The sequence below is a fragment of the Zea mays genome, chromosome 4 (assembly GCF_902167145.1).
Source record: "Zea mays cultivar B73 chromosome 4, Zm-B73-REFERENCE-NAM-5.0, whole genome shotgun sequence".
Taxonomy (NCBI): Eukaryota; Viridiplantae; Streptophyta; class Magnoliopsida; order Poales; family Poaceae; genus Zea; species Zea mays.
In genome coordinates, this window is record NC_050099.1 from 44,723,763 (window position 1) to 44,749,212 (window position 25,450).

At 45.7% G+C, this 25,450-nt stretch overlaps 1 protein-coding gene and 1 long non-coding RNA gene across 3 annotated transcripts; both read right to left on the reverse strand.

The window, feature by feature from the left end:
• Window positions 1–934: 934 nt before the first annotated feature.
• LOC103653187 (uncharacterized) lies at window positions 935–2,348 on the reverse strand. 2 transcript variants are annotated; one of them, XM_020551826.1, is made up of 3 exons: window positions 1,788–2,348; window positions 1,417–1,686; window positions 935–1,304 (listed from the first exon to the last, which is right to left on the reverse strand). In XM_020551826.1, the coding sequence occupies exons 1-3, from the start codon at window positions 2,160–2,162 to the stop codon at window positions 1,227–1,229; spliced, it is 723 nt and encodes a 240-aa protein (XP_020407415.1). In that variant the 5' UTR covers window positions 2,163–2,348; the 3' UTR covers window positions 935–1,226. The 2 variants fall into 2 exon arrangements, with proteins under 2 accessions (XP_020407415.1, XP_008678369.1); XM_008680147.2 differs by having other exon boundaries at window positions 935–1,301; window positions 1,788–2,342.
• Window positions 2,349–3,658: 1,310 nt separating this feature from the next.
• LOC103653188 (uncharacterized) lies at window positions 3,659–4,925 on the reverse strand. Its single transcript, XR_565299.4, has 2 exons — window positions 4,360–4,925; window positions 3,659–3,996 (listed from the first exon to the last, which is right to left on the reverse strand). It is a non-coding gene; the product is annotated as an uncharacterized lncRNA (long non-coding RNA).
• Window positions 4,926–25,450: the final 20,525 nt, after the last annotated feature.

The following is a 25,450-nucleotide window of genomic DNA, read 5'->3' on the forward strand; positions in this document are numbered from 1 at the left end:
TATTAAACAGTAGTGAACAGTGGCGAAAACTGCAGATGGGCATTTGAGATCTGGTGGGGGATTGTTAGGATTTATGGGCTTGGCCCAATTAAGAATTTCTAATAAATCCCAGGAAAATCTCAAAAGCCCATATAAGTGGATGACTAAGGGATAGGTGGAACCAATAGCACCATATTGCTAGCTCTTGTGGAGTAGAGCTAACTTAAATATGGAAGCCACACTCACTCACCAAGTCATGGATGAGAGGAGAGAGTGTGGAGAGCCACACGCGCGCGCGCGCTCGCTCGCCTCGCCTGGCCTGGCCTGGCCGGGCCGGGCCGGGCCGGGCGAAGGGCGCGGGCGCACGACATGCGCGTGAATGGTCCGCCGAAATCCGGCCCCTCGCCTTGCGGGGGCGTGGCTACCTTTTGCCGTTTGATGCCTCCAAATCATCCCAGATCCCAGTTTGCTTTCGCCTCTCTTCATAGCTGAGCCGCCTTTTAGTTCCCTTCGTCCCGACCGCAGAGGTGCATCTGCGATCAGGAGAGCAGGTCTCCGGAACCCTTCGTCTTCTAGATCCTGCACCGGGAGAGGGCGAATAAGGTTTTTGGGAAGCGTCTTCACGCGACTGCTCGTGATCTTCGACATCGTCGACCCAGCTGATTCTGACGCGCGTCAACTATCAGTAAGTCTAATCAGTACGCATCATCTGATTTGACTTTTATTTCAGTTCTTCTGATTTGGTCATGATTTATATTCGGAATTTAATTTGGAATTTGTCTAATTATTCAACACATATAGAGTTTTTTTAATATTCCTGTTACAGTTGCATCTGATAAGCGAAAATTTTCTAAATTGAAGATATCGAAGTTCTATTTGCGTTTTATATAATGACAAAAAACTTAATGCATTAGATATAGTAGTAATTGACAGTAAAATGCTGGGGAAGATTCAGTATAAAAATATCATCGACGATTTTATTTTAAAGAACACCAAAAAAATAATGCGTTCTAAATAAAGATTACATAATCGATACAATATTTAATTTTCATTATATCATGTGTACATATATACACAAATTAAAGTTACTCCATATTTTTTTTATGTTTTGCACAGGGTCTCCTAAAACGACGGGACGCCCCTGGAACCTTATTAATTCTCATGTTGATATCATGTTTGTGCTCAAGAATCCATGGTGTCTAGAAGGCTCGCTCGCCGCGCTCGCCACAGTACACCTCTTCGACAATCTATCGTGGCCGCTTCTGAAACAAGGACATGAGCGGCTTCAGTAACCCGCTACGGTCTCGTCTGCCCTTGCAAACCTGCTGTGATGATCAGATCAGCAATATACACAGTATATATGCAACAATGAAGAATATATATAACACTATTATTTGTCTTGTGCGGAGATTATATATTATTGCGCCTTGTACCCACCGTCAGCTTGCCGACCAGCAACGACGACGCAGCCGCCCGGCCCGTCTGATTGATCTTGACGTTCTTTTCGCTGTCATCACGGTTGCTCCTTCTTGGACGCCTGCTCTCGCTGTGGGAAGGGAGGACGAGCACGAGCACCTTCTTCCAGCTCCAGCCGTCACCACCGAAGCAACGCGGGCGGACCTGCTGCTGCTGGCTCATCGCGCGCCCCAGCCGATGATTCACAGCTGGAGCTCCCTGCTGCTCTTCGCTATGAACACCAACAGCGGCCTGAAAAAAAGCGAGGCTTTATTTTGCTACCTCGTGGGAACATGAGTACGTGTGTATACGACCGGCAATCGAAGTGTTCTCGGAACCGACCAGTAACGCACCATGATTGTGTCCGTGTCCCGACAACGCGGCGGCGGCGGCGGTGGTATGGAGCTTACAGGCGTGGTCGCCGACGCCGTCTGCCGCGCCAACGCCCTCAGCTGCCGCGAGTACTCGAGCAGGTCCGCCCGCCGGTCACCGCTCTGGGCTTTGCCGTCGTTCCGTCGCCGCCGCTGCATGCCAGGACGACCACCACTACCGCCATGCGAGCGACGGTGGTGGTCATCGTGACGCTCCTGCCTGTTGTGGTGGTGGTGATGCGACGACGACGACGCCGTGGAGCCGCCGCGGTCCCTTGGCTGTGTCACGTAGAACGTCACCAGCACAGGCCTCCCACCCTGCTGCTGCCGCCGCCGCCGCCGCTTCTTCTTGTTCATCCGTATAGGCCGCCGTAGCTCGATCAAGAACCCAGCAGATGTGGTAAAAGTATAGCCTGTCCTGTCGTCGTCGTCGATGTCTGCTACCTCGCTAGACGCAGCGGAATATGTACGCTCTGCACTGGATAATGTTTCGCGGTGCCTCGGAGAATTCGAAGACGCTAAGGTAGTGTTTGGTTGAGGAGCCAAGTAGAACGGAGCCATTCTATCCCTGATTCTAGGAACAGAGCCGCTCTGTTCTGTGTTTGGTAATCTAGAACAGAGCGGCTCTGTTTTTTGTTTGGTTGCAGAGTGAATGGAACGGAGCGTGACTGTGAGAGAGGAATGGGAACGGAGCGGCTCCGTCCGGTTCCAGGTGCAATCCGACACAAACGAAACGAACAGGGCCTCAATGTGAATCCACCCAGGTGTCGATTGGCCCGGTGCGCTTCGTCCTGTAACTACCAAAGGCCATCAGAGCTTTCGGTTGAACCAAAGCCTTGTTTACCACACCATTATACTTGGTCATACATCATAGTAGCCTCGAACAATTAAGAAAACGTCATGCTGAATTTGCTGTTTTGTAGTCTCCACCATGCATACTGACTAAATTGTTGCATCTCCCCTGTCCCTTGCTGTTTGGATTACGACAGCTAGCTTTATTAGTTTGCCTTGGATATTGTTTTCTAGAATAGGTGTGGCATTGGATTGGCGAACAGGTCCCTTGGTAACCAAATTTGGCTCTTTTTTGTTTTAGTAGGTAATTTGTTTGGCCGGGTTCGTTAATTGATTCGGTTTAGTTGTCAAATTTGTATTGTAATGATTAAAGCTCTCACGGTCGATATGATATGATTAATCAGCTAGGCATAATTGCTAATCGCTTTGTTAGCCTAATTAAGGTCTAGTTTGGTACTCTAGCTAGGAATGTGGGAGATATGAATTGATTGGAATGAAATTTGGCTTGTTCGCCTTGACGTCAATCTATGTGAATTTGATGACATTGAGTCAGTTTAAATCAATCAATAGCGAGTTAAAATCCATCTCAATCACACTCAACCCCCTTCAATTCACATGGAACCGAAATAACCAGACAAAGCTTGAGGAGGATTTTGATCTATTAGGACCAGTTTGGCAGCCGCGGTTATTTTAGCACAGGAAAAAACTCCAGCGGAGGGTTTTATCCATACATTCATTTTTCAGGCCATGTTCGTTTGATCCTAAAACCATAGGGATTGAGGGGGATTGGAAGGGATTGGAGAGGATTTTGACTTGTAGGGGATTTAATCCCCCTCAATCCCTATGGATTGGCACAAAACGAACATGGCCTCAGTGGGTAAAAACCACTGACAGGACAATTTAATCAGTGGTCGTTTGGAAGGAGCAACTGCCATTCAGTTTAGTACATACACGAATGCATACTGGTGACATTTTTCTGTATGCCATTCGGTTTGGGACATATTGCATACACGAATGCATACAAGAACAGTCACCATGCATACACGGCATACAAGAATGCATATAGAAGCAACCAGGTTTTAAACAAGAATTCATACAGAATGCATACAAGAACAGTCACCATGGTTTTAAACCAGCAATAGAAGAATATCTCAAAGTGCAACTGCCATTCAGTTTAGTGCAACTGCCATACAGGAATTAATTCAAACAAGCAATACAAGAACTATACTGAACCATACAAGGCATCATTTCTCATAAGGTAGATGGTTCTCAGCCATCTGCTTGCCCAGGAAATTACTGGGAAAATCATTCCACCAACAGATTAGTGCAACTGCCATTCAATTTTCCATAGGTTAGAGCTGAAACTGTACTACAATCACCATAACAGAACTATAGTTGTCTGAAAAAAAGATAACATGCAACTAAGATTAGTACAAGGAAGATTAGTACAAGGGAACAAATAACATCTATAGTATCTAGAATATCTCAAAGTGTAGTAGCTTAAATGTTCTCAGCAGAAAAAACAGTGAACAAAAATAATTCTATTTTGCCACTTGTTAGCCATGCCACAACCTTAGCATACACTAAACCTTAGTAATACCAAATTGTGGTAATCGAAACAAACTCTATGATCCTAACATCTTAATTATACTATATTTGAATCATTTGTTGGTTTCAAATGACACAAGACACAATTAATGACCATATAATATAACCTACACAACAACAAAAGAATTACATAAATCATAATTATTCTAGCCACCTAATTTGCTTTCGGAGCCGATGCAGCAGTGAGAAATCCAGGAGGCAGACGAAGTGGCCTACGCCTACCACCATAACTCCATGAGCAAGTAGCACCAGCAACGGACCATTCCACAGGCGGCACTATGATATCTAGGAGAGTAAGTGAGTAACCAAAGGCTGAAGTCGCGAGTCCAAGAAACGAACCATTCCAACCTGGACGCGGCGTGCACGACAAACCGCGAGTGGCCTTTTCTGACAGAAAGTCGATGGATAGACACGCTCGTGGGTTGCCGCGACTCGCAGGAGGAGGGGGGAGGGCTCGACTGGTGCTAGGCGGTTTTGCCTACCCCGCGCAAACCTTGTCGAGATCAAAAGGAGCATGCGGGAAGGAGGCGGAGGTGCTCGCGGAGATGGCGGTGGAGGAGACGTGTGTGGGGATGGACCTCGCGGGGATGGTGTCCAAGGAGGCGTGCGTGGGGATGGAGTTCGATGGAGATGGGATGAGGACGACCGGGAGAATCGCCTGGCCTCCCAAGGCCAGGGTTGTTTCCCGAAAATAGTCTTTTTTGGACGAATCTCAGTCCGATTGTGGGCTGCCAAATGACACAGATGAACAACCCATGGACAATCTTCGTGTGGGCTTTCTTCCCGGAGAAAAGGCTGGAAAACTGGTTGGGTTTTGGTCTGCCAAACCAGCCCTTAGAGATTTAAACACCCTCTAATTCTTCCAATAATCCATTATAATCCAAGAGTATCAAAACAAGGTTTAAAGGTTTTCAGAGACTAGTGAAAGATATTAAAAGAGACAGGCCCTGTTAGCAATTCAAATAAAAAGACAAAAAACATGTCGCTCAGCTTTCGACCGGTAAAAAGATCTGTTTGGTAACCAAAGTTGACGCTTTTTTGTTTGAGTAGGTAATTTGTTTGGCCGGATTCATTAATTGATCCAGTTTAGTTGTCAAATTTGATATTGTAATGATTTAATCTCACACGGTCGATAAGATATGATTAATCAGCTAGGCATAATTGCTAATCGCTTTGTTAGCCTAATTAAGGTCTATTTTGGGTACTCTAGCCAGGAATGTGGGAGATACGAGTGGATTCGACTGTATTGAGGGCATATTCGTCTTAATGTTAATTCATGTGGATTTGCTGGGATTGAGTCGTTTAAATTCATAGCGAGTTAAAATCCATCTCAATCATACTCAATCCCCTCCAATTCACATGGAACAGAAATAACCAGACAAGGCTTGAGAAGGATTTTGATCTATTAGAGGTTTAAACACCCTCTAATTCTTCCAAACCACTACTGATGGACCGATGACGCGACCAGAGGGGGTGAATGAGAGCCAATCAAATTTTGATGCTGAAAACTGAAATTGAGCACTTAACATCAATTGGGATGAAGAAAGCGCTCAAACCAAAAGCACATCAGCAAACCAGTGATCTCATGATTTCAAAATGTTCCTAAGACTCGCATGAGACCAACAAAACAAACGGACCACAATCGGACATCAAAAAGTCCGAATCGGTCCAAAACCATATCACTATCTAGTACTGGTTTTAGCAACTCGAAAATTCAGTTTTTGAATGCAAAACTTAACCAAACGAACTCCGATTGAGCTGAAATTTTGCACAGACCTTGGCAAGAGGTATTCCAAGGTATCCACAAATTTTAACTCAGTCGGATTTGTAAATCAATCGCAGATCTAAAAATAGAGATTAAAATGGGGTTTTCTCAAACAAACTCAAACTAAGATCAACTTGGATCACGACCAAGAACTGCACCAAGGGGGCGTATGCAGCGATCCAAAGTGTGCATCTCAGCACCCAACAATCCACAAACGAATCTCCAACTCAAGAACTCGAAGGTTCTTCCACAGATCTAAAAGCGAACGGAAGGGAAGAACGTGATAGCAGATTCGAATCAAAAACTACCGTGGAGACAAAACTGAGCACAAGATTCAAACTACTCCGTGGATGGATCTTGCCACCCTTCCTCCGGATATAGAGTTGAAGATTACAAGCACACAAATGAGAGCAAAATATATGTGGATCTCAATTAAACTAGCAAATGAAAAACTAGGGTATTCTAAACAAAAACACAAGAGTGCTAGCCAAAGAGATGGTTGTCCCCAACAACCCAATTATCCATTTATAGATGGTTATTTATATTTCCTAAACTACCCATGGATACATAGAGCCTATCCACTTAGTTGTGGGGGCAAAATGCACCAACTCCGAGGATTTTAATCTAACGTCCACACACTCTACACGAAGTTGTTTCGCCTCGACGCACCCTTTTGTGATGACACCACGTGCTGCATTCCATTCGCTTCGGAACCGCCACCACCGAGTTTTGAGGCCAAACATGGTCAAAAACCCGCCGTCCGTAATGTTGGGTGGGTTTTCGAGGATCAACCACTAAACAACCGTGAAATTAGCGCGCCGCATGCTCATCCCCACATCCTAGACACGTGTCTAACCAGTCCTCGACCATACCGGTAACACGGCACCCTCTACCACGTCCTCGCGCGAGTGTGTTTCCTAGGTGTCAGCCAATATGGCTAGTCACCCAATGACTCTGGTCCCTCGGTCAAGTCCCAACGCTCGTCCTTCACCGCTCCTGTCCATCGTCACGAACCCGCATGACCTTCACCGTCGCCATCGACTACCGTACTTGTGCTCCACACCTGCACACCACAAACCGACATACATGTTTGCATAACACAATAACTCATGCCTAGATTGGTCCTAGGGATTATAATGGGTCGTATTCGGGTCGGTGGCACAAAACCCGCCCACAATGCGGGTGCAATTCCAAACACGCACCCGAACCCGTCGGGTTTCGGGTCACTCACACATTTAACTCTTTGTGCACTTTTAAAAAATACTTCAATTATAAGCAATTAAGTACCAACAATAATTGAGTTATACCTATGGAGGTCTCCGGCCTCCTGTGGTGGACTCATATTGTTGAAGAACCTCATCCTTTTTACGAGGAACTACCCTGTAAAGACCTTAGATCTGATATCTTTTTCCTGGTCTCTCTAATTTCTTTATTTTTGACCATTCACATGTACATATTCTCGTGAAGAATTCATTTCAGATGCTTTTGAACAAAGTACAAGGGCAGAGATCAGATTGGGAGTACCCTTTTGTAGTTGCTAGTAACAATGTTTCATTCAAGCTGGTCCAAATGTTGGATCTGAAGTCAACATCCCGTTGGCTTGACTTTAATCTGTACTGGCTTCTACTGTTCCTACAGTGTTTTTGTCTCCATGAATTGCAGCTGCAGGAGTCCAAACTGTCGGTTTTAATCCGAAGCGAACAACCCAACAGTAATTTCCCATTCCCAATTCCCCTTTGCACATATCTGCATATTTCACATTTCGTTGTTTGAAAGGAAAGCGATATGCTACTGATGTGTCCTTTCCTATTGCAGCATATGTCATAATCTGCATACCTATCTAATATGGACTTTATATTTTCTTGTTAACCCTGTATCCATGTCATGATTAAATCGGAATTTAGTGTGACATACAATTCCTGTCTCTGTTATGCCCACTGGATTTCCTCACTCCTATAAAGGAAAAATTGGTGCTATGTGGTCCCTTTTGATGTACGGCAAAAACAACATAATCAGCCTACTGTTTGTACATTTTTGTAGTTTATTCGCTAAGTGCGCTCTCATTTCTGCTCATATGGCCTTGCAGGTACCCGGTGGTGTTAAGTAAGAAATTGGTCATCAATAGTGGTATGTGCTCTGAAAATGGCGTTTTTGAATGCCTCTAGGAAATACATTTTCTTGGTCATTTGTTTGATGCCTACAACTTCCTTCTTTGTGTGTTGTTTCCTAGTGATTTGCTCGGCATACTGCTTTTGTATAGTCTGTTAATTTTTTTGGTGAGTGCATGATTATGTGACCCTCTTATTTTCCTTGTTGAATTTTACCATGCCTTTGTATTGCAATTAATGCTTCATCATTCATGCTTCTTATGTTGTTATACACATCTACCCACATCAACCTGCATCAAATAATTCACAAGCAGATGATCACTTACATATTTAGAAATTGAATGCTATAATGGTTAGTCCTTATATCTGCATATTCTTATATCAAGATTCTGTGTAGAATGTTTAGTCCTTCGTTACTCCTTTCTTTGGCCATTATATATTTATGTTGTGATGGTGATTTTCTCTTCTTTTCAATGTTTTCCATGTATAGAAAGACTCGTATATGTGTTCTCTGTTCTCTGATGCAGTTGGAGCATCAGGACAATGGTTCCTCCTAACAATTAAACCAAATGGCGGAGTGGAGATTTATGTTGGGATAATGCATGCACCTTTCAAGTTTCAGAATGTTGTGCTCAACTATAGATTGTGGTTGTTGAACCTATTGTACTTGCTTTTGGATTTGAATTATAGTTTATTTAAACATGTTTGATGTTTAATACTTGTGTGAGATGTTTTATGATTTAATTATATGTGGATGCTAGAAAACATTGTGTAATCATGTCGTTTGATGAAATTGTATGAAGGATTTAGTTCGAATTCAATTGAATGTTGGTTTTTACAATTAACGATGAACTGAAAACGTAATCAACCCATCATGTTAGCTGCTATGTCATTACGCTTTATGATGAAAATAGTCGTCATAATTTGTTTGCGGCCACCTCATCCTACTTGTGACGAATTAAGCGTCACATTTTTTTGCCACGTCAGCTGCCATGTCAGCATATTTATGACAAACATGTCCGTCACAAAACAGCCATGTGGCAATGGTACAATGCTACATTCTATGACATTTCTGAACCTTATTTATGACGATTTAGAGCATCATAGATTTTATGACGAATATATTTTTCGTCGCTACATTTATGATGCTTTTGCCTTTCGCAAACGGTCCTTTAACATGCACCTTCTATGACGATGACATTTTCATCACGAGGTCATCATAACAACAAAGACTATGACAAAAACCCTTATTTATGACGTAATGAGAGTGTCATAGAAGGTCACATATGTTGTAGTGTGTGTAACGGCTAGTTCTGACAACTAGCCGTTGGCGGCACACTGGACCGATCTAGTGCACCATCCGACTGTGCTATACAGAAATGACTAGTTTTTTATGCGTAGATATTTATACCTCCAATAGCCTCATTCATTGCCTTGGCTTCCCAACCACTTGGTATTCATTCCATAGAGCTTGCAAGACCCCTTTGCATAGTATGGTGATTAGCAAATCATAATCCATCGTTAAGGCCTGATTAGTGCAAGAGAGAGCCACCTAGAGCACACACCACTCACATTAGGCTTATCATGGTCAAGTGAAAGTCTAGAGCTTGTTACTCTTGGTGATCAGCATCACTTAGACGACTTGGTGGCGATTGGAGCTCGGTGATCACCCTGGAGGCTTTGTTGGTGATCCGGCTCAACGTTGTACACGGTTGTGAGGGATTCACCGCGCCGGATAGGCAAATAATCATCTCATAGTGATCACTTAGTCCTTGCGAGGACTAAGGGGTATGATACCCTTGCACGGGTGCTCCAATGAGGACTAGTGGAGAGTGCCGACTATTCGATACCTCGAGAAAAAATCGGAGTCATCTAAACCCTTTAATTTACTTTCTACATTTCATTTGAGAAATTTACTTTTGAGCTCTTACATTTTGTAACACCTAAAAAAATCCTATCTTGGGATTTAGGAAAGTTCATAAAAATTTAATTAAGATGTCTTTAAAATAGATTTTCATTACCTTTTAAAATAAGTAAATGACACACATTAATGCACAACACAATAACTCCAAAATGATACATGAATTCATATGTTCTTTTCACATATATATATACTTATATCCAAAAGAAGACGCTCTCTCTTTTTAAGGAGTTAATCAACATTTTGATACTATGCATATACATAAGTGCACTTAAGGGTTTACGAATCCTACCCCCCTTAAAAGGAATCTCGACCTCGAGATTAAGATGAACTAGGGAAAAGATTAGGAAATTCTACTCGCAACTCTTCTTATCTCTCCTAGGTAGCTTCGTCTTCTCCATGTTGGCTCCATTGTACTTTGCACATTTTGATCACTTTGTTCCTTGTAACCTGTGTCAAAGTATCAATGGTCTTGATAGGATACTCAGTGTAGGTTAGATCTCCTTGCACACTAAGTTCTTCCATTGTCAACCGTTCCTCTAGGACACGAATACATTTCTTAAGTTGAGATACGTGGAACACATCATGAACATCAGATAGATGATTTGGTAGCTCAAGCTGGTAAGCCATCTCCCCAACTCGCTTAAGAATTTTGAAGGGTCCAATAAAGCGAGGGGATAGCTTCCTTTAACTTTGAATCTTCTCATTCCATGAATTGGTGACACCTTTAGGTATACGTGATCGCCTTCCTCAAACTCCAGTGGTCTTCTTCGGTTATCAGCATAGCTCTTCTGCCGAGTCTGTGCTATCCTCAAGTTCTCTCTGATCATCCGAACTTGTTCTTCTACCTCTTGAATAATTTCAGTCCCGAAGAACTGCCTCTCACCAGTCTGATCCCAATATAGAGGGGTTCTGCACTTTCTGCCATATAAAGCTTCAAATGGAGAGATCTTCAGACTGGCTTGATAACTGTTATTGTAAGAGAACTCTGCATATGGTAGACTCTTGTCCCAACTGCCACCATGCTTAAGAGCACAAGCTCTCAACATATCTTCAAGCACTTGGTTGGTTCTCTCAGTCTAGCCACCAGTTTGGGGATGATAGGTCGAGCTAAAATTTAGCTTTGTGTCCATATTCTCATGAAGACTCTTCCAAAATCTTGAGGTAAACTGAGATCCTTGATCACAAACAATCTTCTTAGGTACCCCATGTAGGCACACAATTCGAGACATATATAACTCTGCCAACTGAGAACCCTTGTAAGTAGTCTTGACTGAAATAAAGTTAGCCACTTTGGTTAATCTATCCACGATCACCCATATGGAATCATAACCTTTCTGGGTGCGAGGTAACCCAACAATGAATTCCATACCGATTTCTTCCCACTTCTATTCGGGCACCTTTAACGAATGTAGCAGTCTAGCTGGCCTTTGATGTTCAGCTTTTACTCTTTGACATAAATCACACACAGCCACGTGTGCAGCTACATCTCTTTTCAGCCCATACCACCAGTACTTATGCTTCAGATCTTGATACATCTTGGTGCTACCAGGATGAATAGAATAGTCTGAGTCATGGGCTTCCTTCAGTATGGTTTCACGGAGGCTGTTAATCTCAGGAACACATATCCTGTTCTTGAATCATATTGTGCCTTGCTCATCCTCCATGAAGTTTGGACCTCTACTCTGCCATCAAATCTTTGATTTCTTGAATTTTAGCATCTCCGGTATGACCCTTGCATATATCTTGCTCCAAGGTAGGTTCCACTTCTATAGTGATCCCTTCAATATGTGCAACTATTCCCAGGTTGAGTCTTTCAAAGTCTTCTACTAACTCATCGGGTAACTGGGCAACTATAGCTGCATGAACATGTTCCTTCTGACTCAAGGCATCCGCAACCAGATTCGCCTTGCCCGGATGATAATGGATCTCCAAGTCATAATCTTTGATGAGCTCTAACCAACGGCGTTGCCTAAAGTTGAGATCTTTCTGAGTGAAGATATACTTTAAGCTCTTATGATTAGTATAGACTTGACACTTAGTCCCCATTATATAATGCCTCCAAATCTTGAGAGCATGCACTACGGATGCCAGTTCCAAGTCATGAGTGGGGTAGTTCAACTCATGTTTCCACAACTGGCGAGACACATAGGTAATGACATGTCCTTCTTGCATTAGAACACACCCCAAGCCCTAGCGGCACGCATCACAATATATATCAAATCCCTTCTGCAGATCTGGCATAATCAACATTGGGGGTGACATCAATCTAAAATTCAGTTGATTGAAACTTTCTTGGCATTCATGAGTCCACTTAAACTCTCTTCCCTTTTCCAACAATGAGGTCATAGGCTTGGCTATCTTGGAGAATCCCTCAATAAAACGTCGGTAATAACCCGCGAGTCCCAGAAAACTTCAGATTTCAGTGACCGAACTCGGTATCTTCCATCCTACTATCTCCCTCACTTTAGCTGGATCCACTGAGATTCCACCATTGGAGATGATATGCCCAAGACATGGTACTTCATCAAGCCAGAACTCACACTTACTATACTTGGCATAGAGTTGATTATCCCATAACTTCTGTAGTACCAATCGCAGATGTTCCTCATGATCACCATCATTCTTGGAATAAACCAAGATGTCGTCGATGAATACCACGATGAACTTATCAAGATACTCCATAAACACCTTGTTCATCAGATTCATGAAGTAGGCTAGCGCATTAGTCAAGCCAAACGACATGACAGTGAATTCATATAAACCATATAGGGTAGAGAAAGCCATCTTGGGAATATCAGAAGGCCTAATCTTCATTTGATGATAACCCGATCTCAGATCAATCTTAGGGAATACCCTAGCACCTCTCATCTGATCAAATAAATCTTCAATATGAAGTAAGGGGTAATTGTTTTTAATTGTAACATCATTAAGTGATCTATAATCAACACACATCCTCTGTGAACCATCCTTCTTCTATACAAACAGAATCGGTGCTCCCCAAGGTGAGAAACTCGGACGAATGTATCTTGACTCCTACAACTCTGTTAGTTGTTTCTTAAGTTCTTTTAATTCTTCCACTGACATCTTATATGGTCTTTAAGAAATAGGAGCGGTTCCAGGTAGGAGATCAATAACAAACTTGACTACCCTATCTGGTGGCATTCCGGGTAACTCCTCTAGAAAGACATCTAGAAACTCTCTAACCACACGGATATGTCTACCCACAAATTTACCATCTACTAGATATATGGCGGGTCTGGTGGAGGGGGTTAAGGGAATCATGACTTCGAATCTTTCTCCTTTTGGACTAGTGAGTTCTACGGTTCACCTAGCACAATGTATAACTGTCTTTGCTTTCCTTAACCATAACATACCAAGAATCAGATCTATACTGCTTTCTTCTAACACTATAGGCATAGACCAAAATTCCCTCCCCATGATTGTGAGTGTTAATCTATTAGTCATAAAATTTGCTTCAATAGGCCCTTTAGGGGTGATTACTATCATGGGTTTTTGCATAGTTTGAAGGGGTAACTCATTTGTATTGACATAACGAGTAGGAATGAACGAACGCGTAGCTCCAGAATAAAATAATATAGCTGCAGGAACTGAATTTACAAAGAACATACCAATAGCAATATCAGCACCATCAGCAGTAGCCTCAGCACTGACTTGGTTGACTTTGGCAATACTGAACCCCTTGTTGGTAGCTGGAGTCTGTTCCTTGCCCTAAACATTGCTTCGAGCGGGTGTGTTGGGATTCCTCTTTGGACAAGCATTGGCATAATGCCCAACCTCACCACACTTAAAGCAAGTGGTCACTGTAGTAGTGCCCTGGCCAGCAGGTCTCGCCGGGGTGCCAGTGGGGGCAGCCTGACGAGTACGTGGAGTCTGCAGTGTCGCATGTGGTGTCTGCTGAGCAGGTCGCTGGTGAGACTGTTGCCCTCCTCCAGGACGAGCTGGTGTACCCTGGGGTGGAGCATAGCAAGGGCAGATACTACTGCTCCCCTGACCCTGGGTGATAGCCTTCCTTTTCATCTTGCCAAGCTGAACACGTTTGTGTTCAAGTGCGATGGCCTTGTCTAGAAGCCTCTGGAAAGATGGGAAGGTGTGGGATATCAACTGGTACTGGAGTGGCCCAATGAGTCCCTCCGTGAACTGCTCCTGGTTCCTTTCATCATCAGCAACCTCCTGTGGAGCATTCCTTGACAGCTGAATGAATTTATCGTGGTATTCACTCATTGTCATATTTCCTTGCTTGAGTGACAGGAACTCCTTCTTCTTAATTTTCATCGGGCCAACAGGAATACGATAGTTCCTCAAATGTGTAGAGAATTCTGCCTAGGTAATAGTATTAGCAGCAGCATGGGCAGCACAATAGGAGTCCCACCAGTCGACAACGGGGCCAGTGAGGCGACCCGATGCATAGAGAACCTTCTCCCGATCAGTACATTGAGCAATATTGAGCATTTTATCCACTGTCTTCAGCCAATCATCTGCCTGAAGAGGATCTGAAGAGCTAGAGAATGTGGGTGGCTTGTGACTCATGAATTCCCGGTGCTTGTCCCGGGGTGGAGCTGGTGGTGGAGGCAGAGATGGTAGTTGTTGCCGTTCCAGTCGTTCCTACCAGATTTCCTGTCGCTCCTGGTGCATCTCCTGACGTTCCTAATGGATCTGCACTTGTATTTCTGTCATGGTATTCGACATTTGCTGCAGCAGCTGTATCTAAGCGGCAGCTACAGGATCTATTCCAGCTGGTGGAGGGTTCGGCGAAGGATTCATCTTTGGTTGTGGTTGGTTAACAATCCTCCTGCGGCGATTGCGAGAAGGTAGATCGATACCGCCTCCCTTCCTGGTATTGACCATCTGGGTTAGAAACACATGGTAAGATAGAATTACATATAAGACGAGTAATTATGAGACATCCAAATTTTAGGCCATGATCTTTTGGGTCATAATTAGAGTGTCACCTACTAATACTAATTCATTACCTTATGATGGTACATGCTAGAATGCCCTACTATACTATTTCAGTCAATCAAAGAAGCAAATCAAGCATTTATCATCAGCACAAACATCCAAACACTATAGATAGAGAAAATAATTTTTGTCTTAGTTCTCTCATCTCTTTAGGGAGTCTTAGATGTAGGATTCCAAGGTGTGAAATCCTTCTTGTCTTTCTAGAGTAGAAAAGATAAGAGTAGTCAGAGTAGAACAACCAAAGGTGAGACAAGATCAATAAAAGTATAGAAAGAATCAGTGTAAAGGATAGTAGGTAAGGGTTTTGTCCAGTTCTATCTAGGTTTCGTCCTACAGTCAACATTTCCTCTGATACCACTTTTGTCACACCCAATTTAAGGGGTAAAGATGGGTGCGTCTCATATGTGTGCCAAAGAAGAACAACATATATAATGACCAAGTGTATAGAGATAAATTTCACAAACATTATTACATAGCACAAGTGTCTTACAAAAATAAATGATAACACTAAAGCGAACTAATATTATTCCTTGGTGCCATTAAGCTGACTGGGAGACGCCACCTAGACTTGCTCGTACTCCTCGTAGTAGTCCTCCTCCTGGGCTACATGCTCTTCACCTATGGGGGGTTATATATCGCAAGGGTGAGCTCACAAAAGATCATATCTCAACAAGTTGTGGGGAGTATGTGCATTGAAAGTCGCCTAGAGGGGGGTGAATAAGCAAATCTAAAATTTATAAAGTTTTAAGCACAACTACAAGCCGGGGTTAGCGTTAGAAATATAATCGAGTCCGAAAGAGAGGATGAAAAACAAATCGCAAGCAAATAAAGCGGATGACACAGTGATTTGTTTTACCGAGGTTCGGTTCTTGCAAACCTACTCCCCGTTGAGGTGGTCACAAAGACCGGGTCTCTTTCAACCCTTTCCCTCTCTCAAACGGTCACTTAGACCGAGTGAGCTTACTTCCTTGATTTCCTGGGTCACTTAGACCCTGCAAGGACCACCACACAATTGGTGTCTCTTGCTTTGCTTACAAGGCTTTGAGAGTAAGAATGAGAGAAAGAAGAAAGCCAACCAAGCAACAAGAACAACAAAAGAACACAAGTCTATCTTCTCACAAGTCCTAAAAACTAGAGTTGAATTGTGAACTTTGATTCGATCGGAGGCTTTGATTTGTGTCTTGGAGTGTTGTGTATTGCTCTTGTATTGAATGAGGAGTAGTGAATGCTTGGATGCCTTGAAGAGTGGTGGTTGGGGGGTATTTATAGCCCCAACCACCAAAATGGTCGTTGGGGAAGGCTGCTGTCGTATGGCGCACCGGACAGTCCGGTGGGCCAGCCACGTCACCTAACCGTTAGGGTTCGACCGTTGGAGCTTCTGACATGTGGGCCACCGGACAGTCCGGTGGTGCACCAGACAGGTCCTGTTCACTGTCCGATGCGCCATCTGGCGCCTGCTCTGATTTCTGCGCGCGCAGTCTCACTATTCACTATAGACTTTTGCAGACGACCGTTGATGCAGTTAGTCGTTGCTCCGTTGGCACACCGGACAGAACGGTGCTACACCGGACAGTCCGGTGAATTATAGCGGAGCGGCTTCCCAAATTCCCGAAGGTGGCAAGTTTGGAGTTGATCTCCCTGGTGCACCGGACACTGTCCGGTGGCACACCAGACAGTCTGGTGCGCCAGACCAGGGTTGCCTTCGGTTGTCTTTTGCCCTTTTTATTTGAATCCTTTCTTGGACTTTTTATTGGTTTGTGTTGAACCTTTGGCACCTGTAGAACTTATAATCTAGAGCAAACTAGTTAGTCCAATTATTTGTGTTGGGAAATTCAACCACCAAAATCAATTAGGAAAAGGTTTGACCCTATTTCCCTTTCAATCTCCCCCTTTTTGGTGATTGATGCCAACACAAACCAAAGCAAATATATAAGTGAAGAATTGAACTAGTTTGCATAAGATAAGTGCAAAGGTTACTTGGAATTAAACCAATTTATATTTCATAAGATATGCATGGATGGTTTCTTCTAATTTTAACATTTTGGACCTCGCTTGCACCACTTGTTTTGTTTTTGCAAATGTTTTGGAAATTCTTTTTCAAAATCTTTTGCAAATAGTCAAAGGTACATGAATAAGATTTTGAGAGGCATTTTCAAGATTTGATATTTTCTCCCCTGTTTCAAATGCTTTTCCTTTGACTAGACAAAACTCCCCCTCAATGAAATTCTCCTCTTAGTGTTCAAGAGGGTTTTATATATTAATTTTGAAAGAGGTCATACCAATTTGAAATTATATAAAAAATAAGATACCAATCGAAAAACTTATTTTTAATACAACGTTGAAAGACTATATTTTTGAAATTGGTGGTGGTGCGGTCCTTTTGCTTTGGCTAATACTTTCTCCCCCTTTGGCATGAATCACTAAAAACGGATACTTGTGAGTGAAATATAAGCCCTTTTACTTTCTCTCCCCCTTTGGCAAACAATATATGAGTGAAGATTATACCAAATTGGAGAGTGGTGCGGAGTGATGGTGAAGGATGAAATAATTCGATGGAGTGGAGTGGAAGCCTTGTCTTTTCGCCGAAGACTCCATTTCCCTTTCAATCTATGACTTAGCATGAAGTACACTTGAAAATACATTAGTCATAGCACGTGAAAGAGATATGATCAAAGGTATATAAATGAGCTATGTGTGCAAAATATCAATCAAAATTCCTAGAATCAAGAATGTTTAGTTCATGCCTAAGTTTGGTAAAAGTTTTCTCATCTAATGGTTTGGTAAAGATATCGGCTAATTGTTCTTTGGTGCTAACATAAGCAATCTCGATATCCCCCCTTTGTTGGTGATCCCTCAAAAAGTGATACCGAATGGCTATGTGCTTAGTGCGGCTGTGCTCAATGAGATTATCCGCCATGCGGATTGCACTCTCATTATCACATAGGAGAGGGACTTTGGTTAATTTGTAGCCATAGTCCCTAAGGGTTTGCCTCATCCAAAGTAACTGCGCGCAACAATGGCCTGTACTTAGCTTCGGCGGTAGAAAGAGCTACATAATTTTATTTCTTTGAAGCCCAAGACACCAGGGATCTTCCCAAGAACTAACAAGTCCCTGATGTTCTCTTTCTATTAATTTTACACCCTGCCCAATCAGCATCTGAATATCCAATTAAATCAAAAGTGGATCCCTTGGGGTACCAAAGGCCAAACTTAGGAGTATGAACTAAATATCTCAAGATTCGTTTCACGGCCCTAAGGTGAACTTCCTTAGGATCGGCTTGGAATCTTGCACACATGCATACGGAAAGCATAATATCTGGTCGAGATGCACATAAATAAAGTAGAGATCCTATCATCGACCGGTATACCTTTTGATCTACGGATTTACCTCCCGTGTCGTGGTCGAGATGCCCATTGGTTCCCATGGGTGTCTTGATGGGCTTGGCATCCTTCATCCCAAACTTGGTGAGTATGTCTTGAATGTACTTTGTTTGGCTAATGAAGGTGCCCTCTTGGAGTTGCTTGACTTGAAATCCTAAGAAATACTTCAACTCCCCCATCATAGACATCTTGAATTTTTGAACCATTATCCTACTAAACTCTTCACAAGTAGATTTGTTAGTAGACCCAAATATGATATCATCAACATAAATTTGGCATACAAACAAATCATTTGCAATAGTTTTAGTAAAGAGAGTAGGATCGGCTTTTCCGACTTTGAAGCCATTAGCGATAAGAAAATCTCTTAGGCATTCATACCATGCTCTTGGGGCTTGCTTGAGCCCATAAAGCGCCTTAGAGAGTTTATACACGTGGTTAGGATACTCACTATCTTTAAAGCCGGGAGGTTGCTCAACATAGACCTCCTCCTTGATTGGTCCATTGAGGAAGGCACTCTTTACGTCCATTTGATAAAGCTTGAAGCCATGGTAACTAGCATAGGCAAGTAATATACGAATTGACTCAAGCCTAGCTACGAGTGCTTAGATTTCACCAAAATCCAAACCTTCAACTTGTGAATATCCCTTGGCCACAAGTCTGGCTTTGTTCCTTGTCACCACACCATGCTCATCTTGCTTGTTGTGGAAGACCCACTTGGTTCCTACAACATTTTGGTTAGGACGTGGAATAAGATGCCATACCTCATTCCTCGTGAAGTTGTTGAGTTCCTCTTGCATTGCCAACACCCAATCTGAATCCCTTAATGCATCTTCCACCCTGTATGGTTCAATAGAAGACACAAAGGAGTAATGTTCACAAAAATGAGCAACACGAGATCGAGTGGTTACCCCCTTATGAATATCGCCGAGGATGGAGTTCACGGGGTGATCTCGTTGAATTGCTTGGTGGACTCTTGGGTGTGGCGGCCTTGGACCCTCATCATCTTCCTTGTCTTGATCATTAGCATCTCCCCCTTGATCATTGTCCTCCTCTTGAGGTGGCTCCTCTTGATCTTTATTTTCATCATCTTGAGCTTGATCCTCATCTTGGGTTGGTGGAGTGTCTTGCATGGAGGAAGATGGTTGATCTTGTGCATGTGGAGGCTCTTCGGATTCCTTAGGACACACATCCCCAATGGACATGTTCCTTAGCGCGACACATGGAGCCTCTTCATCATCTAGCTCATCAAGATCAACTTGCTCCACTTGAGAGCCGTTAGTCTCATCAAACACAATGTCACAAGAAACTTCAACTAGTCCAGTGGACTTGTTAAAGACTCTATATGCCCTTGTGTTTAAGTCATAACCAAGTAAAAAGCCTTCTACAGCCTTAGGAGCAAATTTAGATTTTCTACCTCTTTTAACAAGAATAAAACATTTGCTACCAAAGACTCTAAAATATGAAACATTGGGCTTTTTACCGGTGAGGAGTTCATAAGATGTCTTCTTGAGGATTCGTTGAAGGTAGAGACGGTTGATGGCGTAGCAAGCGGTGTTGATTGCTTCCACCCAAAACTGGTCCGAAGTCTTGTACTCATCAAGCATGGTCCTCGCCATGTCAAGTAGAGTTCTATTCTTCCTCTCCACTACACCATTTTGTTGTGGAGTGTACGGAGAGGAGAACTCATGCTTGATGCCCTCCTCCTCAAGAAAACCTTCTATTTGTGAGTTCTTGAACTCCGCCCCGTTGTCGCTTCTAGTCTTCTTGATCCTTAAGCCGAACTCATTTTGAGCCCGTCTCAAGAATCCCTTTAATGTCTCTTGGGTTTGAGATTTTTCCTGCAAAAAGAACACCCAAGTGAAGCGAGAATAATCATCCACAATAACTAGACAGTACTTACTCCCGCCGATGCTTATGTAAGCTATCGGGCCGAATAGGTCCATGTGGAGTAGCTCATGTGGCCTGTCAGTCGTCATGATGTTCTTGTGTGGATGATGAACACCAACTTGCTTCCCTGCTTGACATGCGCTACAAACCCTGTCTTTCTCAAAATGAACATTTGTTAGTCCCAAAATGTGTTCTCCCTTTAGAAGCTTATGAAGATTCTTCATCCCAACGTGGGCTAGTCGGCGATGCCAGAGCCAACCAATGTTAGTCTTAGCAATTAAGCAAGTGTCGAGTTCAACTCTATTAAAATCAACTAAGTATAGCTGACCCTCTAACACTCCCTTAAATGCTACTGAATCATCACTTCTTCTAAAGACAGTAACACCTATATCCGTAAAAAGACAGTTGTAGCCCATTTTGCATAATTGAGAAACTGAAAGCAAGTTATAGTCTAAAGAATCTACAAGAAAAACATTGGAAATAGAATGGTCAGGTGATATAGCAATTTTACCAAGTCCTTTGACCAAACCTTGATTTCCATCCCCGAATGTGATAGCTCTTTGGGGATCATGGTTTTTCTCGTAGGAGAAGAACATTCTTTTCTCCCCAGTCATGTGGTTTGTGCACCCGCTATCAATTATCCAACTTGAGCCCCCGGATGCATAAACCTACAAAACAAATTTAGGCCTTGTTCTTAGGTACCCAAACATTCTTGGGTCTTTTGACATTAGAAACAAGTACCTTGGGTACCCAAACACAAGTCTTTGACCCCTTGTGTTTGCCCCCAACATATTTGGCAATTATTTTGCCTGATTTGTTAGTTAAAACATATGAAGCATCAAAGGTCTTAAATGAAATGTTATGTTCATTTGATGCAATAGGAGATTTCCTTTTAGGCAATTTAACATGGGTTGATTGCCTAGAGCTAGATGCCTCACTCTTATACATACAAGCATGATGAGAGCCAGAGTGAGACTTCCTAGAGTGAATTCTCCTAATTTTGTGTTCGGGATAACCGACAGGGTATAAAATGTAACCCTCGTTATCCTGAACCATAGGAGCTTTGCCCTTGACAAAGTTAGACAATTTCTTAGGGGCATTAAGCTTGACATTGTCTTCCTGTTGGAAGCCAATGCCATCCTTAATGCCAGGGCGTCTCCCATTATAGAGCATGCTTCTAGCAAATTTAAAATTTTCATTTTATAAGTCATGCTCATTAATCTTAGCACTAAGTTGAGCTATGTGATAATTTTGTTGTTTAATTAAGTCTAGGTGATCATGAATAGCATCAACATTAATGTCTCTACATCTAGTACAAATAGTAACTTGCTCAACGGTAGATGTAGAGGGTTTGCACATATTTAATTCATCAATCTTAGCATGTAACATGACATTTTCATTTCTAAGATTGGAAACAATATCATTGCAAACATTTAAATTTTTAGCCTTAGCAATCAATTTATCATTTTCTATCTTAAGGCTAGCAATGGATTCATTCAACTTATCAATCTTAGCAATTTGTCGGCGTTTCGAGACCGGGGGGGGTCCCTAAGCCGACGAGTGAATGTCGCCGCGTGCCCCAGCCCAGATGGGTCGAGCGCGAGGCCGAGCACGAAGGGGGGAAAGCGAGGTGGTCGGAGATGGGCGTGAGAGAGGTGGAAATCCCGTGGCCTTCGTGTTCATCCCGCGCCCAGGTCGGGTGCGCTTGCAGTAGGGGGTTACAAGCGTCCACGCGGGAGAGGGAGCGAGCGGCTTCAAGCGAGCGCCTGTCTCGTCCTCGTCCCCACGCGGCCAACCTTCTCTAAGAGGGCCCTAGTCCTTCCTTTTATAGGCGTAAGGAGAGGATCCAGGTGTACAATGGGGGGTGTAGCAGAGTGCTACGTGTCTAGCGGAGGAGAGCTAGCGCCCTAAGTACATGCCGTTGTGGCAGCCGGAGAGATTTTGGCACCCAGCTAGGGTGATGTCGTGGCCGTCGGAGGAGCGATGGAGCCTGGCGGAGGGACAGCTGTCGGAGCGGTTGAGTCCTTGCTGACGTCCTCTTGCTTCCGTAAGGGGGCTGAGAGCTGCCGTCGTCACAGAGTATGTGGGGCGCCATCATTGCCTATCTGGCGGAGCGAGCCAAATGGGACGCCGGTCTTGTTTCCTGCGGCCCGAGTCAGCTCGAGGTAGGGTGATGATGGCGCCTCCTGTTGACGTGGCTGGTCTGCGCCCTAGGTTGGGCGATGTGGAAGCTCCTCCGAAGCCGAGGTCGAGTCTGTCTTCTGTGGCCGAGGTCGAGTCCGAGCCCCTGGGTCGGACGAGGCGGAGGCCGTCGGCTGAGGCCAGGGCGGAGTCCGAGCCCTGGGGTCGGGCGGAGTGGAGTTCGTCGTCTTCTGGGGCTGAGCCTAAGTCCGAGCCCTGGGTCGGGCAGAGCGAAGTTCGTCGTCTTTTGGGACTTAGCCCGAGTCCGAGCCCTGGGTCGGGCGGAGCGGAGTTCGCCGTCTTCCGGGACTTAGCCCGAGTCCGAGCCCTGGGTCGGGCGGAGCGGAGTTCGCCGTCTTCCGGGACTTAGCCCGAGTCCGAGCCCTGGGTCGGGCGGAGCGGAGTTCGCCGTCTTCCGGGACTTAGCCCGAGTCCGAGCCCTGGGTCGAGCGGAGCGGAGTTCGTCGTCTTCCGGGACTTAGCCCGAGTCCGAGCCCTGGGTCGGGCGAAGCGGAGCTTCCTATGGTGCCTTCGACCGGGCCTGACTGCCTGTCAGTCTCACTCTGTCAAGTGGCACCACAGTCGGAGTGGCGCAGGCGGCGCTGTCCTTCTGTCAGGCCGGTCAGTGGAGCGGCGAAGTGACGGCGGTCACTTCGGCTCTGCAGGCTGGGGGGCGCGCGTCAGGATAAAGGTGTCAGGCCACCTTTGCATTAAATGCTCCTGCGATTTGGCCGGTCGGTGCGGCGATTCGGTCAGGGTTGCTTCTTGGCGAAGACAGGGCCTCGGGCGAGCCGGAAATATGTTCACCGCTGGAGGGGGGCCTCGGGCGAGACGGAAATCCTCCGGGGTCGGCTGCCCTTGTCCGAGGCTAGGCTCGGGCGAGGCGTGATCGAGTCCCTCGAATGGACTGATCCCTAACTTAATCGCACCCATCAGGCCTTTGCATCTTTATGCTGATGGGGGTTACCAGCTGAGAATTAGGAGCCTTGAGGGTACCCCTAATTATGGTCCCCGACAGTAGCCCCCGAGCCTCGAAGGGAGTGTTAGCACTCGCTTGGAGGCTTTCGTCGCACTTTTTTGCAAGGGGACCAGCCTTTCTCGGTTGCGTTTTGTTTCGGTGGGTGCGTGCGAGCGCACCCGCCGGGTGTAGCCCCCGAGGCCTCGGAGGAGTGGTTTCACTCCTTTGAGGTCTTAATGCCTCGCGTAATGCTTCGGCTGGTCTGGTCGTTCCCTCATGCGAGCTGGCCGTAGCCCGGGTGTACGGTCGGGTCCCAAGTTCTCGGGCTGGTATGTTGACGCTGTCAACGGTGCGGCCGGAGCCGGGTTTGCGAGAGCAGCCCCCGAGCCTCTGCACAGGGCGAGAGTGCGATCAGGGACAGACTCGGCTTTTTTACATACGCCCCTGCGTCGCCTTTCCACAAGGAGGAGGGGGGAAAGCGCCATGTTGCCCTCGATGGGCGCCGAACATGGTGTCTCCGGTGAGCTGCAAGCGGGTAATCCGAGTGGACGTCCGTGCCCCGTTCGTTAGGGGTCGGCTAGGGGCCCGGAGGCACGCCCAAAAGTACCTGTGGGTGATCTGCCGGACCCGGTCCCCTGGCGACGGGGTCCGAGGGCTCGATGCCTCCCTCCGATGGGATTCCGTTACAAGATCGTTCCTCCTGGTCTCGGAAATGTCCTAAGGTACCTCGGGAGCGCAGCCCGAGCCTTGGTTATGTATCGAACGTACCCATGGTCATCCCTCGCTCGGCGTCTGAGGCGGCTGTGAACCCTTCGGGGGCCAGCCTTCGAACCCCTGATCAGTAATGGGCGTGGAGCCCGAGTAGCCTGAGGCGGCCGTGGAACCCTTCCGAGGGGCCGGCCTTCGAACCTCTGACCAGTAGTGGGTGTAGAGCCCACGCGATCTGAGGCGGTTGTCGAACCCTTCCGGGGGGCCAGCCTTCGAACCTCTGATCAGTAGGGAGGCTCGGAGCCTGGTTCCTTCACGGGGAAGGATCCTTTTCGGTGTATCCCCCTTTCCTGGTCCCTGTTGCAAGAGAGAGAAAGAGGAAAAAAGGAAAAGGATACGAAATCGAATGACGCGGCGTACCTTTTTTGACGCGGTCATTATGGCGAAGGCGAAGCGTCGCCCGCTTCTCCTGCCAGAGGCACCGCCTGTCCCGCCGCGGAGTTAATGCGACGGGGCGAGTGGTTCGCGGGACGGCCGTTGCGCGTGCGCGAGCCGTTCGGGGAACGGCTGTTTCGCTTTGCGTTTTTGAATCTCGCGTCCGGTCCGGGCGAAATGTTTGGACCGGTCTCGCCTTGGTCTTTATATACTCGGGAGAGGGTCTGGCGATGGTTCTTTGCTCCGCTTCCTGCCTCCCTCTTAGGTTTTCGCAACCCGAGAGACTTAGCCAGAGAAGAGGAAACCGCCCTCCCTGTCCCTTGCGCCGCCACCCCTTCCGCTCGGTGATGGCTGACCGGGTGACCATCATCTCGCCGCGCGACCCATGGCCTTTTTCCACGGTGACGGCGAGTGATCTGGAGGATCTTGTTGGCGAGGGTTTACTTCGCCCTCTCACCGATGAGCAGCGACCGGAATGGATTCCCCCCGTGGGTGGAGCCGCTCCGTCCCCACCGTCGGGGTACATCGTGAGCTTTGTCTCCTTCCACGAGCGGGGATTTGGTGTGCCGGCGAGCCGCTTCATGCGGGCGATCCTGCACCACTACGGGGTGGAGTTGCACAACCTCAGCCCCAACTCCATCTCGCAGGCCGCCATCTTCGTAGCGGTGTGTGAGGGGTACTTGGGGATCGCCCCCCATTGGGATTTGTGGACCCATCTCTTTTTCGTGGAGCTTTTTGCTTCGCCGACGGGGGAGAGGAAGGTCCGCGCAGCAGTGCGGGCCGACGGCTGCACCCTCCTGCTGAGACAGTCGCGGGCGTCGCTGTATACTCCTGCCATCCTCGCGTCCTCGAACAAGGGGTGGCAGCGCCGGTGGTTCTACCTCCGGAATGACGGCGAGTTGCTCCCGCCGTTCTCCC